General features: G+C 37.8%; 1 protein-coding gene and 1 long non-coding RNA gene across 2 annotated transcripts; one reads left to right on the top strand and one right to left on the bottom strand.

The window, feature by feature from the left end:
• On the top strand, positions 1–12,247 carry LOC118825873 (cornifelin homolog B-like). The gene is made up of 4 exons (XM_036596725.1): positions 1–167; positions 1,146–1,256; positions 11,364–11,509; positions 11,633–12,247. The coding sequence occupies exons 2-4, from the start codon at positions 1,154–1,156 to the stop codon at positions 11,777–11,779; spliced, it is 396 nt and encodes a 131-aa protein (XP_036452618.1). The 5' UTR covers positions 1–167; positions 1,146–1,153; the 3' UTR covers positions 11,780–12,247.
• On the bottom strand, positions 2,336–11,449 carry LOC118825874. The gene is made up of 5 exons (XR_005008699.1): positions 11,340–11,449; positions 7,247–7,685; positions 3,783–3,842; positions 3,463–3,555; positions 2,336–2,960 (listed from the first exon to the last, which is right to left on the bottom strand). It is a non-coding gene; the product is annotated as an uncharacterized LOC118825874 (long non-coding RNA).
• Positions 12,248–12,927: the final 680 nt, after the last annotated feature.

Below are 12,927 nucleotides of genomic sequence, written 5' to 3'. Positions count from 1 at the left end.
TCGTCCTCATGGTGTACAGCGTGGCCTCCTGCACTCAGTGGATGCTCTGCTGGGGGCATTTTCGTAGCTTCCACCAGAGGAAAAGTTCCCTGCCTCCATAAACTGCTTTCAGTCCCTAGAGAATTTAAAGGATTTTCAGCATACACACCACACGAAAAACACCACAGGTAAGTGCCTAAAAGACAAAAATCTCTTTCATATTGAACATTATTTGTTTGCCTAGTAAGATGCTAGTTTGACTTGCCTACAATGACCAAGCCATGAATCCACAGCCCTCACTGACAGCACCAGTCAATGTAGTGCAGTAGGCAAGATGTTCATGGAATTTAGTAGATCTACATTGAAGGGACTTACAAAAACATAAAAACAAATGTACTCAGAGTTAGATTTTTATTGGACTTTATTAGAGTAAAGTACAGTATATACTTTTTTAAAGTAATGAAATTAAGTTAAATTAAGTCTTATCAGACTCAAATTAGTCATTATGCTCAGGTTTTAGCATTTTGGCATTCCATGTATAACCTTCATGATAAATGCTTCATAAAATGTTTGGGGCAAGTTTCTCAGACCCATGTTAGTATTAAGTCCAGACTAAAAAAAACACTCCAATAAGGATTTACTGAAGTTCAGTCCCAAGACTAGGTTTGAAGAAGAAGAAGCCAGCCCTTAATCGTAGGCTTGTTTATGGGTGGTAAAATTAACTGATCTTGAAGGTTTTATCCAACACATCTGAAATCCTGACCACTTCTCCATTTTTGTGTTTTTTGAAGTTCATTTTCCAATTTTTTTGGTGAGAAAATTCCAAACAAGTCACTGTCTCAGTACTGAGAAAAATGTTTGTCTTCAGATAAGACTGATTCTTTACATTGTGAAGTTACTTGGCTAAGTTGCCTTTTTCAACAGTAGCTAGATGTGTTTTCTGCTCAAACCAGTGTGACCATTGTTAGCTAGTCAGATTTAGTCATCATCACATTAACTCGTGATTTGTCTTTGAGTACAGCATGTGATGCTCAACACTATGATCTCCAGTTACATTTCTCTCTCTCTCTCTCTCTCTCTCTCTCTCTCTCTCTCTCTCTCTCTCTCTCTCTCTCTCTCTCTCTCTCTCTCTCTCTCTCTCTCTCTCTCTCTCTCTCTCTCTCTAGTAATAGTCATGGCAGTCCAGCAACAGGTTGTCTCAGTGACAAACTACACAATGAATAGTTCTGGAACATGGACCACAGGCCTCTGCGACTGCTGCTCAGACATGGGCACATGTAAGTCAGTACACACATGGATGTGCATCAAGGTAGAATTATGGGGTAATTTAATTCTTTGGCAAACATGGGGTGGTTATTAACCAACATATCACACCTGTAACAAAACCGTGCACCTATGAAATGGTCATTTTACAGGAGAAGTATAAAATGTTCTTAGCTTCAGTGTACATGAATGTAATGCGGAAGGTCCTGCAGTAAAAATTATTTGTTAATATGGGAAAGCTACACTCACCACACTTTTTTAGGAACACCAGTACACCTGCTCAGTCATGCAGTTATCCAAATTATCCAATCAGCCAGTTATTCATGCCCTTCCATTAAGGTTCATGTCAAACATCTTAATGGTGAAAAATTACCATGCACTCAAAAAAATGACTCTTTGAAATTTACTTAATTTTTTTTCGTCAAAGTTTTGCACGAAATTAAATTATCTACATTCAGATATATAATTTGAGTAACATTTACTCATTACCTATAAGCAATGTCAACTTAACTCTATTTTGCTGGATTTACTTCAATAACTTCAGTAACTTTAACTAAAATGAATCATGTTCTTTCTACTTAAGCAAATTACGTAGATTGTAGATAACTTTTTTTAGTTAAAATCAAATGCACATGTATATTAGGATCAACTAAAATACACATTTGCTTTACCACTATAGAAAAACACTGAATATTAAGTAATAAAATAAGACTGTAGACAAAATAAAGCAGAGTAGTAAAAAAATAGACTAAATACTTCTCTAAAAGTGCACCGCTATCAATACATTATTGCTTGTCTAGCAGGCAACACAAGCTAAAATGCAACTTTACATACAACAATAAGCTTCAAACAGAACACTGCAATTATAAACACATTCACCTAAATGTGTGTGCCTTTAATCACAATTAATTAAGTCTTAAGTACTGGCCCAGAATTTGTGAAACAATGAAGTAACATTCAGTAATTATGTAATGATAACACTAACCTTAAGTGCAACTTTACAACAGTAGATATTTAAAATAGAACAGCACAATAACACAGTATTAATGTTATATGACTTTATACAATATCCAGTTGTCATCAATGATCAAAATAATGCCCCAGAAATAGGTGCCTACAGAGTACAGCCTTCTTGTCAAGCACTGCCTCTAGTTAGCACAACCTTATTTTGCTTGTTAGGCTATGCAAATTTGGGGTGAAAATTTATAGAGCTCAAATTGTTCAAAAGGCTACTTTGTACAGCTTTAGCAAAAAAAGACTCTAAAATTTAACTGCATGCTGTTTTAAGACAAATTGTTCTTAAATATGACCAGGATCTTGACGTGTTGTATAGAAAATCATTGAAATGTCACTGAATTTTAAAAGAGATGTTGTGTGAAAAGTTCCATATATTTCCAAAATGGACAGCCTACTTTGACTGTCCCAAGATTTTGTTCTGCAAACCAAGAATATTAGGGGAGAGCTTTGCACCATCCTTTGGCATGAGGAATGTACAAATTCATAGCAGCATTTCCACCCATTGTGGTAAGCCATATTCAGTGCATAGATTACTCCAAGCATTGCTGCAGTCTGGTGCAACTGATTTGATGTTTCCTACAATAATGTTTCCATCAGCGTCAACGTCTTCATATTCTCCTAGAGCTCCACCCTCTTCTGATGACATGAATGTCCATTTCAGTGCTGTGCTGGTCTCTCAATATGTCTTCACCATGAATGTCCTACAAATTAAATCTTGTTATTAATACTAAACTCCATTGTACTCTTGCTCCATAAAGAGTAAGTTCAGTTTATTTCTCATTTGAGCTCTTCTAAATACTTCCAGGCACCTCCGACAGTTTTTTTAATATCAAATACTTATTTTATGATGAATCTAAATAAAATCAGCCCCCATCTCCACAAACCTCCATTCAATCGTAAAATACACATTACAAAATGGATAGTTCTAGTTCACCCTTCTCACATTAGCACCTACAATCTATGGTTGGTGCTAACATACTAACGCACCAACGCCGCGTTTCGATTTGGATTTACTACACAGATGGGAGGGGACTGATTTTATTAAGCAAATGTTATTAGCAACTGATATAAGAACTGAGGTGCCTGGAAGACACACACGGTATTTAAAAGAGCACAAATATGAAATAAGATGAATTTACCTTAGTTAGAAATTAGAAGTGAATTAGAATGATGGTGATGTGCTTAGGTCACATTCTGACTTACCCTGTACTCCTTGATAAGAAATCCATCATCATCATTCAGGTGCGGACAAAGAGCTTTTATGATGGCTTCTCTTTTACGGTGGACATTCTTCACCTGCACATATTGATTGCACTTGTTAGAATATACCTTCAACTATACATGAACTTGACAAGCGTGCAAGGAACAGATAAAAGAAACATATGAACATCAAAACACAATCATTTTAGAGACTGAAAAATTATTACTAATTTGAACAATAAAACAAATAAATAAAAAGTAGCTTTACAAAACAAATAGCCGCATAGTTAAATATCAAATCTGGATCATAAAAATGCACTTACCAGAGACTTAGAACAGAATCCTTTAAAACATGGCACTCAACAACCTTGTTAAGCCTTAACCTATAAACAAAGAGTACATTTACATAAAATGAAATGAAAGACCATGTTAACATTTTATCTCAAACATAAGCTTTACTTTAATGTTTTATCGCGTTACCTTCATGTTTTATCTCACCATGTGGAAGAACATAACAGTGCATTATTTTGGCTGAAATTTAATAGTCTTACAATAATATATATTATTTGACTCATATTTAGCTATTTGTTTTAATTTTGTGAACATTATTTTAGTTTGAAACCAACTATGATATTTAAGTCACATCAAGGTTCTTTTAATCAATATAGCTATCAGGATTCCCTGTCTAGGATTTGTGCATTATTGAGCATCAAAATCAATGTATAATAGTGTTGTCACGATACCAAACTTATAACTTTCGATACAATACCTGCCTAAATATCTCAATACCGATACTGAAACGATACCACAGCAAAAAACTAAAACATCAGGAAAAATAATGGAATAATAATGATCGAACATAGAACTTAGAAATTCTTTGTTTTTTTTTTATTAATAAACAGAACAGTTTAACAATGTGAGGTTTATTCAGTGTTTGCTCTCTGATATATGGATAAGTTATAAGACTTCAGTTATTTCAGTCTTCAGTTTGATAACCTATGTAGATTGTAAACTACTTTTTATTTGTAATTGTAATTTTTGCATATAATTTGACTAAAAAATAAATAAATAAATGTTGTCAGTAGAGCACAGACCTATGCCATAGACATGTATTGAGTCATTTATGTTCAGTAATGTGCAAACAAATAATCCTGAGTTTGAGCTGACTTACAGTTCATGTCATTGTTTATTTTATGTTTATTTTCATGCTCAATAAAAAATGCAGTTTGTGTGTGTTTTATGCATGTAGGTGCGTTTTTGGCAATCAATATGTACATTTTGTAACATTAATATTTTGATTATTAAAAATAATTAAATTAGAAAGGTCACATTGTTATTACATTGTGTGCAGTGATCTGATGTCCTATGTATCCTTGAGTTTATGGAATTTCTTTAACGATATTTCACGATAATTGTTTTTTAATGGACGATAAATTGTCCCAGGATTTATCGCGATAAACGATTTTATTGTATGTGTACGTGTGTATACATATGCACATACATATTAAACACTGTTTTTAAATAAAGTCGACATACCAGCTCAATCGTGTTAACGGGATCTCCTCGCAAACTCAGTGATCAGAAAGGATCCTGGTTTTAGGGTCACGGATCGGATCATATTTACCATATAAAGATAGACCAGTCACCGGTTATGCTGATAGGGCCGTTTGCTGTAGTGATGGACTGGGGGGATGAGTCTGATTCCTCACGAGGCTCATTCACACGGTCAACAGCAGCTCTGATTGAGTTTGAGTCAGATAGGGTAAATAGCTGACTGACTGACCACATATTTTCAATCCGAGCGCGCTGCAAGCCCAGACGTGGCGTGCGTGAAGGTCTGGAACTTTCCCGCGCTGCCTCGTAGTACACGCGGGAAAACTAAAGCGGTTTTGACTTGTGTTAAAACAGACGTTACAGATCTCTCTCTCTCTGTGTTTGGCTACTCGCCTCAGAGCAGACGGGAGAACAGAGCAGCGCGCCTGGTTAAACGTATCTGCTTAAATACACGCAAATAAACACAGCGGCATTATCGAGGTCGAAATTATCGACGTCATATTCATTTATCATACGATAAGTCGATAACGTGATTATCGCGACAGGCCTATTTATAACTGGTGCTGATCTACTTGTGAACGCCTGATATTTAGCAGCATGGAAGTTAGCGTAAACATAACGTTACCAGTTCGCCACATTGGTAGTTACCAAAAAAGATAAAGTCAGTTAACTTAAACAGTTATCACTGCCCTAAACTGCCTCATGAGAAAGACTGACACAAAAAGACTCCCACTCGTCTGACTTGAGCTTGATGTAATTGTTATAGCTATATCATATTCACTAACCTGACGTTCTCTGAATTCTTTAAAGAACTCTGCATGTCTGTCAGAAAGATGCTTTGCTAAGTTGGAGGCGTTGGCTCCTTTGGTCTGTACATGTTTAAAGCATCTTTTGCAGGCCGGTTTTGATGTGTCCACGGGGTTGCCCTGACTGTCAGATGTGTATGCAAAATAATTCCATATTTCGCTTCGCGCGTGTGCTTTTTCTACAAGCCGAGGACGGTCTGCGAAATCGCTGGTATTAGCAGCCATGCTACGCGTTTTCTTCTGACTCTGTCCTGTGCGCGCACACTGCCCCTGTGGCACTCGTTGGAAATACTGCTCTTATTTTAAAACACGCTCATTCATTTAGTACCGGTACCAAATAAATGGGGTACTGTACCGTTTTTAATGACGAAGTATCGCGATACTTTTCAAGTATCGGTATACCGTGCAGCACTAATGTATAATAATTACTTCTACCACTTGACACTTGAAGACCATAATGTTGAAGCAAAAACACATTTAAATTGAGAAAAACATGCACAATTTTATTATGTAAAATTTACTAAGGGCCAAGTTCATTTTTTTTCAGTGTGATATGTTTGTTGGAGCCAGATGAGGTGGTTTGAGTACTAAACTGCTGAACTCCTGGGATTTTCTGCATTTTACACAGAAAGGTGTGAAAAATGAAGAAAAACATTAGGAGCAGTTCTATGAGCAGAGACATCTTGCTGATGACAGAGGTCAGAAGAAAATGGCTAGACTTATTCAAGCTGACAGGAAGGCTGCAGTAACTCAATAACTATGGAGTAAATTTTGTGCCAAAGGTTTTAAATAAAATTATAAGGTCTACAAGCACCATGTTAAGTACAAAAATATAGCTTAGTCTTTCATTCCATTCGGTCAGTACAAGCTCACAGGCCGAATGAGAAAAAGCGCGCTGTACAGAAGGTGCCTTACAGAAATCAGTAGCCAAAACTAGATCATTTTCACTAATTGGTCATTCATAATGAAAATACAACATATACATATAACAGCTTTTCGTTATTGAGCTGAAATATACAAATGTAAGTCTTCATTGGTCATACATCCTGTTTTCGTGGTTTGTAGCTGAAGGTACTGGCCACAAACCACGCACACAAAGTGCCATACGGAAGTCTCAAACTTGCAAACGGAAATGGCGTGGTGTTTTCCGATGTTCATAGCTGCACTTCTGATAAGAATCGCTAACGTCTCACTTTATTTTATGCAAGTAAATTAGAGAGTGTGTGTGTGTCTGTGTGTGCGTGTGAATAGAAGGATTAGACGAGAAGGAAGAGGAGTAGTACCAGAACAGAGGGTGACTGTAGCATGGCCTGTGCTACCGGGGGTACAGGAAGGACACTGGAGGCAGGAGAAATGTCTGCATCAAGCAAATTTTGGTTTCCACTCAAAAAACACAACATAAACAAAACCAAAACTGGCCACCTCACCATTGCTACTAGACTTTTCAGGCCTTTTCTCCATGATCTTTTCAGCTCGTCAGTCTTTCATGCTGCTGCTGGTCCCTCTCCTCTCTCTTTGTTCCCTCTCTGCTCTTTTTAAAGACGGATGGAAGGAGAGCTCCGATCCTTCTTACAGCAGGGAGGGGAGGTCAAAGGATAGATGAGAGTAGGGCTCCTGCCCCGGGCATGCTGAGGAATACCGCTCTGCCAGCAGGCTCCTGAGCAGCTGGCGCTTAGCCATCTGCTGCTCCTCATGTTGCCTTTACTGCCTTGTCTGTGTGGTGGAGAGCAGCCTGCAGCCATTGACCGACGAGGTGCCAGTGGACAAGCGCCCAGATTGCTTACTCCTTTGCTGTGGAGACTCCCTCGGCATGTCTGTGTTCTGTTTCAGTGGTTTCAGCACCGCTGTAGCACAGCCTGTGCTACCCTAGGTACAGGAAGGAGAAACATCTGCAGCAAGCATATTTTTTATTTTCATTCACAAAACACAACATAAACAAAACCAAAACTGAACCAAAACTGGCCACCTCTCTGCAGCTACTAGACTTTTCAGTCCTTTTCTCCAGCTTGAGCTTTGCAGCTCGTCAGTTTTTCATGCTGCTGCTCGTCCCTCTCCTTTCTCTCTGTTCCCTCTCTCTCTGCTCTTTTGAAAGCTTCTGAGCCGAGAGGGGTATTAGCCACGTTTACATGCAGCCTGATAATCCGTTAATAATCCGACTAATAGCTCAATCGGAATAGAATACGTCCATGTAAACACCTCAATCGGAATAGTCTAATCCGATTGAGGCCATTCGGAATACAATTTCTATCTGATTAAACGAGGTGGGTAAACTTCTAAATAATCCGTTAAATAGAAGAATAATAGCCATGTAAACGCCTGAATCCGATTACATTCCAATCGGAACGTGTAAGTATGTTCTGCGCATGTGCGTCGCGTCACGGCGAAAGTTTACACCGCTCAACATGGCGGAGCAGAAACTGGTCTGGACCTCACGTGCTGTTCGCTGTCATGGTAACGTTTACTCTAAGCGTTACTCCACGCACTCCTGCCAACCTTCACAGCCGTTTTGTTGTTTTGTTGATTTTTGTGAAAATGAAGTGAAAATAAGTTAATACAATCTCTACAGGGGGAAAACTTACATTTTACATTTTTTTCTACAAATTTTAGTGCACAGTTTCTATTTATTTGCTGAATATAACATATTGGAAAAAAACATAAATGTGCCAAAACCTTTGCACAGGCCACATTTGGGGTTTTATTTATTTTTCCTCAATTTGTTCAATTCAGCAAATAAACAGTAATTTAATAACTGTGCATTAAAATAAGCACAAATATATTGTCTGTAGAAGATGTGTTATTTTTACTTAATTTTTTTTGTTATTTTCTTTCATTAAGATAAGAGAATGCTCTTGGCCACATCCAGTATATGCTCAAAAGTTTACAATGTTTAATATGATATTCATGCCTGGGTATCTCAGTATCAGGATATTCATCCATTTCCTAACATATTTCACTGTCAGACTAAAACCGCATTAACAAAATGAATAAAATATTTCAAAATCCATAGTACTGCTATTGAGCAAACAGTACTGCTCTTTGATTTTATTAACATCATGATGTCACTTTATGTGGAAAGCTGTTTGTGTTTTGTTAGTTTCCGGTAAATCTTTTTCAGCTTCACTGGCAGTATTTTCATAACTAGAAAATAACCACAAACTTTAGTAATAACCAGTGACTTGTCACATTCTTTGCATATGTCTTATGTTAACATCCTCAAGTAATGGGAGCACCTCCAGCATGTTAACAGTTCAAAACTTTACAGTTAAATAAAAGAAGCATCCAAGTCATCGTTTGAAGAAAGGATGTTTCTTGCTGTAAGTGCTATAATCAGTCATCCCGCTTGTAATAAGGGGTCCTAATGTTTGAATAAATACAAATAAACATAAACACAGTATAACACAACAAGAAATTACGGTTTTCAAGAAAGTTATTAATATCTTGTTTAGAAAAATACAGTTAGAAGAACCCAGATTCGGCTCCTCTGTGCTCACTCCAGTCACTGCTTAGATTTGTTAAATTCCATCAGCAGCACACCTGATTTAATTTAATGATCTCATTAGTCAAATGAGGCATTGGATGGTAACTAAATAATCTGCTTCTATACAAAATAAAATAAATCAGATGAAAAGTAAATGAAAAAGTAATCATTTCAAAACAGGAGTTCTAAAAAAATCTTACATATAAATCTTATAGATATAGAGAAAATGGGACTCTTTATAGAGAATGTTTCTGTCCATCCTTCCACTGAGAGAAGACAACTAAACCCCATGAGTCTGAATGGATGTGTAGCTGTCATTAAGCTGTTACTGAGAAAAGGAAATAGAGAAAAAGGCAGAACATTCGCAAATCAAACAAAGTAGCTGCTGGTGGCCTCAGAACAATAGACTGTTCACCTCCAGACCTCAGGATCACTGAATGTGTTTGGGATTACTTGGATTGGGCAAAGCAGAAAGTGCAATCAGCTTCTAAGACTGAACTTTGAACAGTTGTATAAAGTACATTTTATAAAGTACATGACATTGTAATTAATTTTATTTGAATCTATTAATTTTATTTACATAGTTTAGCTGTTTAAAATTATTAAAATTATCTTTTGTTAAAAGATTATTAGATTTAAGCCGTGCTGACTCTACATGCGGCAAAAGTTGCTGTTTGGGGCCTTATGGCAAGCAGGGGGCCACCTAATAACTTCTGGCTTATTATTGTACCACATGGGTGTCCAATATGTCGATCACACTGCACGTTGGTAGATGATGCCTCAAAAACACTTTCTTACTGCTTTTGGCGGCAGGCGGGTCAACGAGATTGACTGACGTAAAATGTGGCCGCTGTCTCTTTAATTTACTGCTTGTTACCATAGCTACACCACAGCCCGCCTACAGCACTGCTGTAAGTTTGCCTCTCTAGCAATCTAGAAAGTTTTCATTTATCAGTAGCCAGTTCATGTAGTGCCATTTTTGTCCTTTTGTAACCTGCACTAACTCTTTTATGCAGAGTGGGAGGAGGACAATTTTGTACAATGTACAACTCCAAATGCATCTGCTTGATTTGTAAAGTTGCCATCACACTTCCAAAGAAAGGAAATGCCCAGACAAAGAATTCCCACCAAAAAGTGAACTCAGGAAGAAAAAAGTGGTCCAGCCTACACAAACCTGGCTGACACCATTCAGTGCAAATCCTATCAGAATAGGGTTAGCATTATTTTTTTAAGGTAGATCATGATGACCTGTCCACTGGAAAAAAGTAGAACTCAAGCCACAAAAGTATGGGCACGCCTGCTGTACCATTATGTTGTCTAAGTTGCTTGAGTAAGGGGTTAATGTTAATCATGCCCCCAGAATGAACAAATGCAGATTCCTTTGTACACATGAATTTGTAAACATAATTTACAACAGCGGTAAACAAATTTCTCATTTAGTCCAGGTTTAGATACTCTGTGGTTAATCTTTGTGCATGAGCAACATGAAAGTGCAAGGTTTATGATGAACAGTCAAATAACGAGAAAGAAATTATCCTACCTAAATATATAAAAAGTAAAGCATTTTAAAGGTAAAAAAGCAATGTTCTCATCACTGACACCAGGGTTAGATCGAAATATGCTTAAAGTTAGCTGGGTAGGAGAAAATACTGCGTCGTAAGACAAGAATGCTGAGAAGGTTATCTGTAATTTAAATCGTAACTTATTAGAACCCCAAACAAGCATCCAATCATCAGCAGTACACAAACTAGCCAGTTATAAATGGGTATTATTTAGACAGCTTGTGGTAGTCAATGTTATTAGTTAGCCTCAGATTTTGCCGTCTATCAGCTGGGGCCCCCACAAGGCCAGATCCAGCCCTGCTTAAAGTGTATTAAGTTTACAATGTGTAAATTAGCATTTAGTATATTGTTAATCTTTTTTCTTGATCCTGATCAAAATAATTTAAGTATTAATCTTTGTTTTATTCTTACATATGAAATAACATCTTTGAAGTGGACAAGGGACTTGAAGAAGTGTCTTGAAATTTTCAGTGCACTAACCTCTTCATTCTGCGTTTGTTGCAGGTTGCTGTGGTTTGTGGTGTTTCCCCTGCCTGCAGTGTCAGACCGTTTCTCAGTTCGGCTGGTGTTTCTGCTTGCCCCTTCTGGACTGTTGCCTGAGCCTCTCCTGCTGCCTCCGCAGCAAGATAAGAGAGCGCTACGGCATTCATGTAAAAAAACACTCGGCTGACCACAGTTTTTTCATATCTACAAAGAATAGATTGTGATCAATGAGAGCATACAAAAGATTTCATAAATCTCTCTCTCCATTTCTCTTTCCGTTTCTCTCTCAGGGCTCCTGGTGTGATGACTGCTGCACACTGTGTTTCTGCTACCCATGTGCCTGGTGCCAGATGTCTCGCGAGATAAAGATCCGTGCTCGCGCCACAACTTCGCCACAGGTCATCACAACTGTGGTTACTCAGCAGGTTCGTGCCTAAGCGCACTGCCAAAGGAATCTGGCCTTTTACTGTTTGAAAGTTCAAAATGTCCAGAGCATTTAAGAGGGAAGACAAAACCTGTGTAAAAGCAAACATTAATGCATCTTAAGCATCTTAAGCTATGTAACAACTAATTATCATAATAATATAATAACTGCCTTTTAGTTCTCTTTTGTTGTCCAGTTTTCAGTTCCAGTCGGATTCTCTCTTTTTTTTCTGCATTTTGTGTTTTCTTGCCACAGTTTTAATACTTTGATAAATAAAACATGGGATTGTTAAGAAAGATTTGTGTCGTTGGTTTATCGTACAAATGTAGACACTATTCATGGCACTGATGGGTCCTACTTTTTGCTTTTATACTCTATTTAGTAAACAATCCTTGAAGTACAACCCCAGTTCCAAAATTTGGGATGCTTTGGATGTAAATGTAAATGAATGTAAATAAAAACAGAACGCAATGATTTGCAAATCTCATAGACCCATATTTTATTTACAGTAGAACATAGAACACATATCAGATGTTGAAAGTGAGACATTTTACCGTTTCATGAAAAATATTAACTCATTTAGAACTTGATGACAGCAACATGTCTCAAAAAAGTTGGGACAGGGCGATGTCTACCATTGTGTAGCGTCCCCTCTTCTTTTAACAACGATCTGTAAACGTCTGGGAAGTGAGGAGACCAATTGCTGGAGTTTTGGGGGAGGAATGTTGTCCCATTCTTGTCTGATGTAGGATTCTAGCTGCTCAACAGTCCTGGGTCTTTTTTGCAGAATTTTTCATTTCATAATGCACCAAATGTTTTCTGTTGGTGAAAGGTCTGGACTGCAGGCCGGAGAGTTCAGCAGTCAGACTCTTCTTCTGTGAAGCCATGCTGTTGTGATGGATGCAGTATGTGGTTTGGCATTGTCTTGCTGAGATGCACAAGGCCTTCCCTGAAAGAGACGTTGTCTGGGTGGGAACAAATGCTGTACTAAAACCTCTATATACTGTTTAGCATTGATAGTGCCTTTCCAGATGTGTAAGCTGCCCACGCCATAGGCACTAATGCAACCCCATACCACCAGAGCAGGCTTTTGAACTGTGTGCCGATAACAAGCTGTATGGTCCCTCTGCTCTTGAGTCTGCAGGACACTGCGTCCATGGT

Source organism: Colossoma macropomum, unplaced genomic scaffold (assembly GCF_904425465.1).
Source record: "Colossoma macropomum unplaced genomic scaffold, Colossoma_macropomum, whole genome shotgun sequence".
Classification (NCBI taxonomy): Eukaryota; Metazoa; Chordata; class Actinopteri; order Characiformes; family Serrasalmidae; genus Colossoma; species Colossoma macropomum.
This window is presented reverse-complemented; position numbering and strand designations above follow the sequence as displayed.

Bases quoted from the DNA above. Each gene is read 5' to 3' on its own strand.
- LOC118825873 (XM_036596725.1), top strand. From the start codon at position 1,154: ATGGCAGTCCAGCAACAGGTTGTCTCAGTGACAAACTACACAATGAAT. The intron at 1,257-11,363 runs GTAAGTCAGTAC...CGTTTGTTGCAG, and splicing joins CTGCTCAGACATGGGCACAT to GTTGCTGTGGTTTGTGGTGT. The intron at 11,510-11,632 runs GTAAAAAAACAC...TTTCTCTCTCAG, and splicing joins GAGAGCGCTACGGCATTCAT to GGCTCCTGGTGTGATGACTG.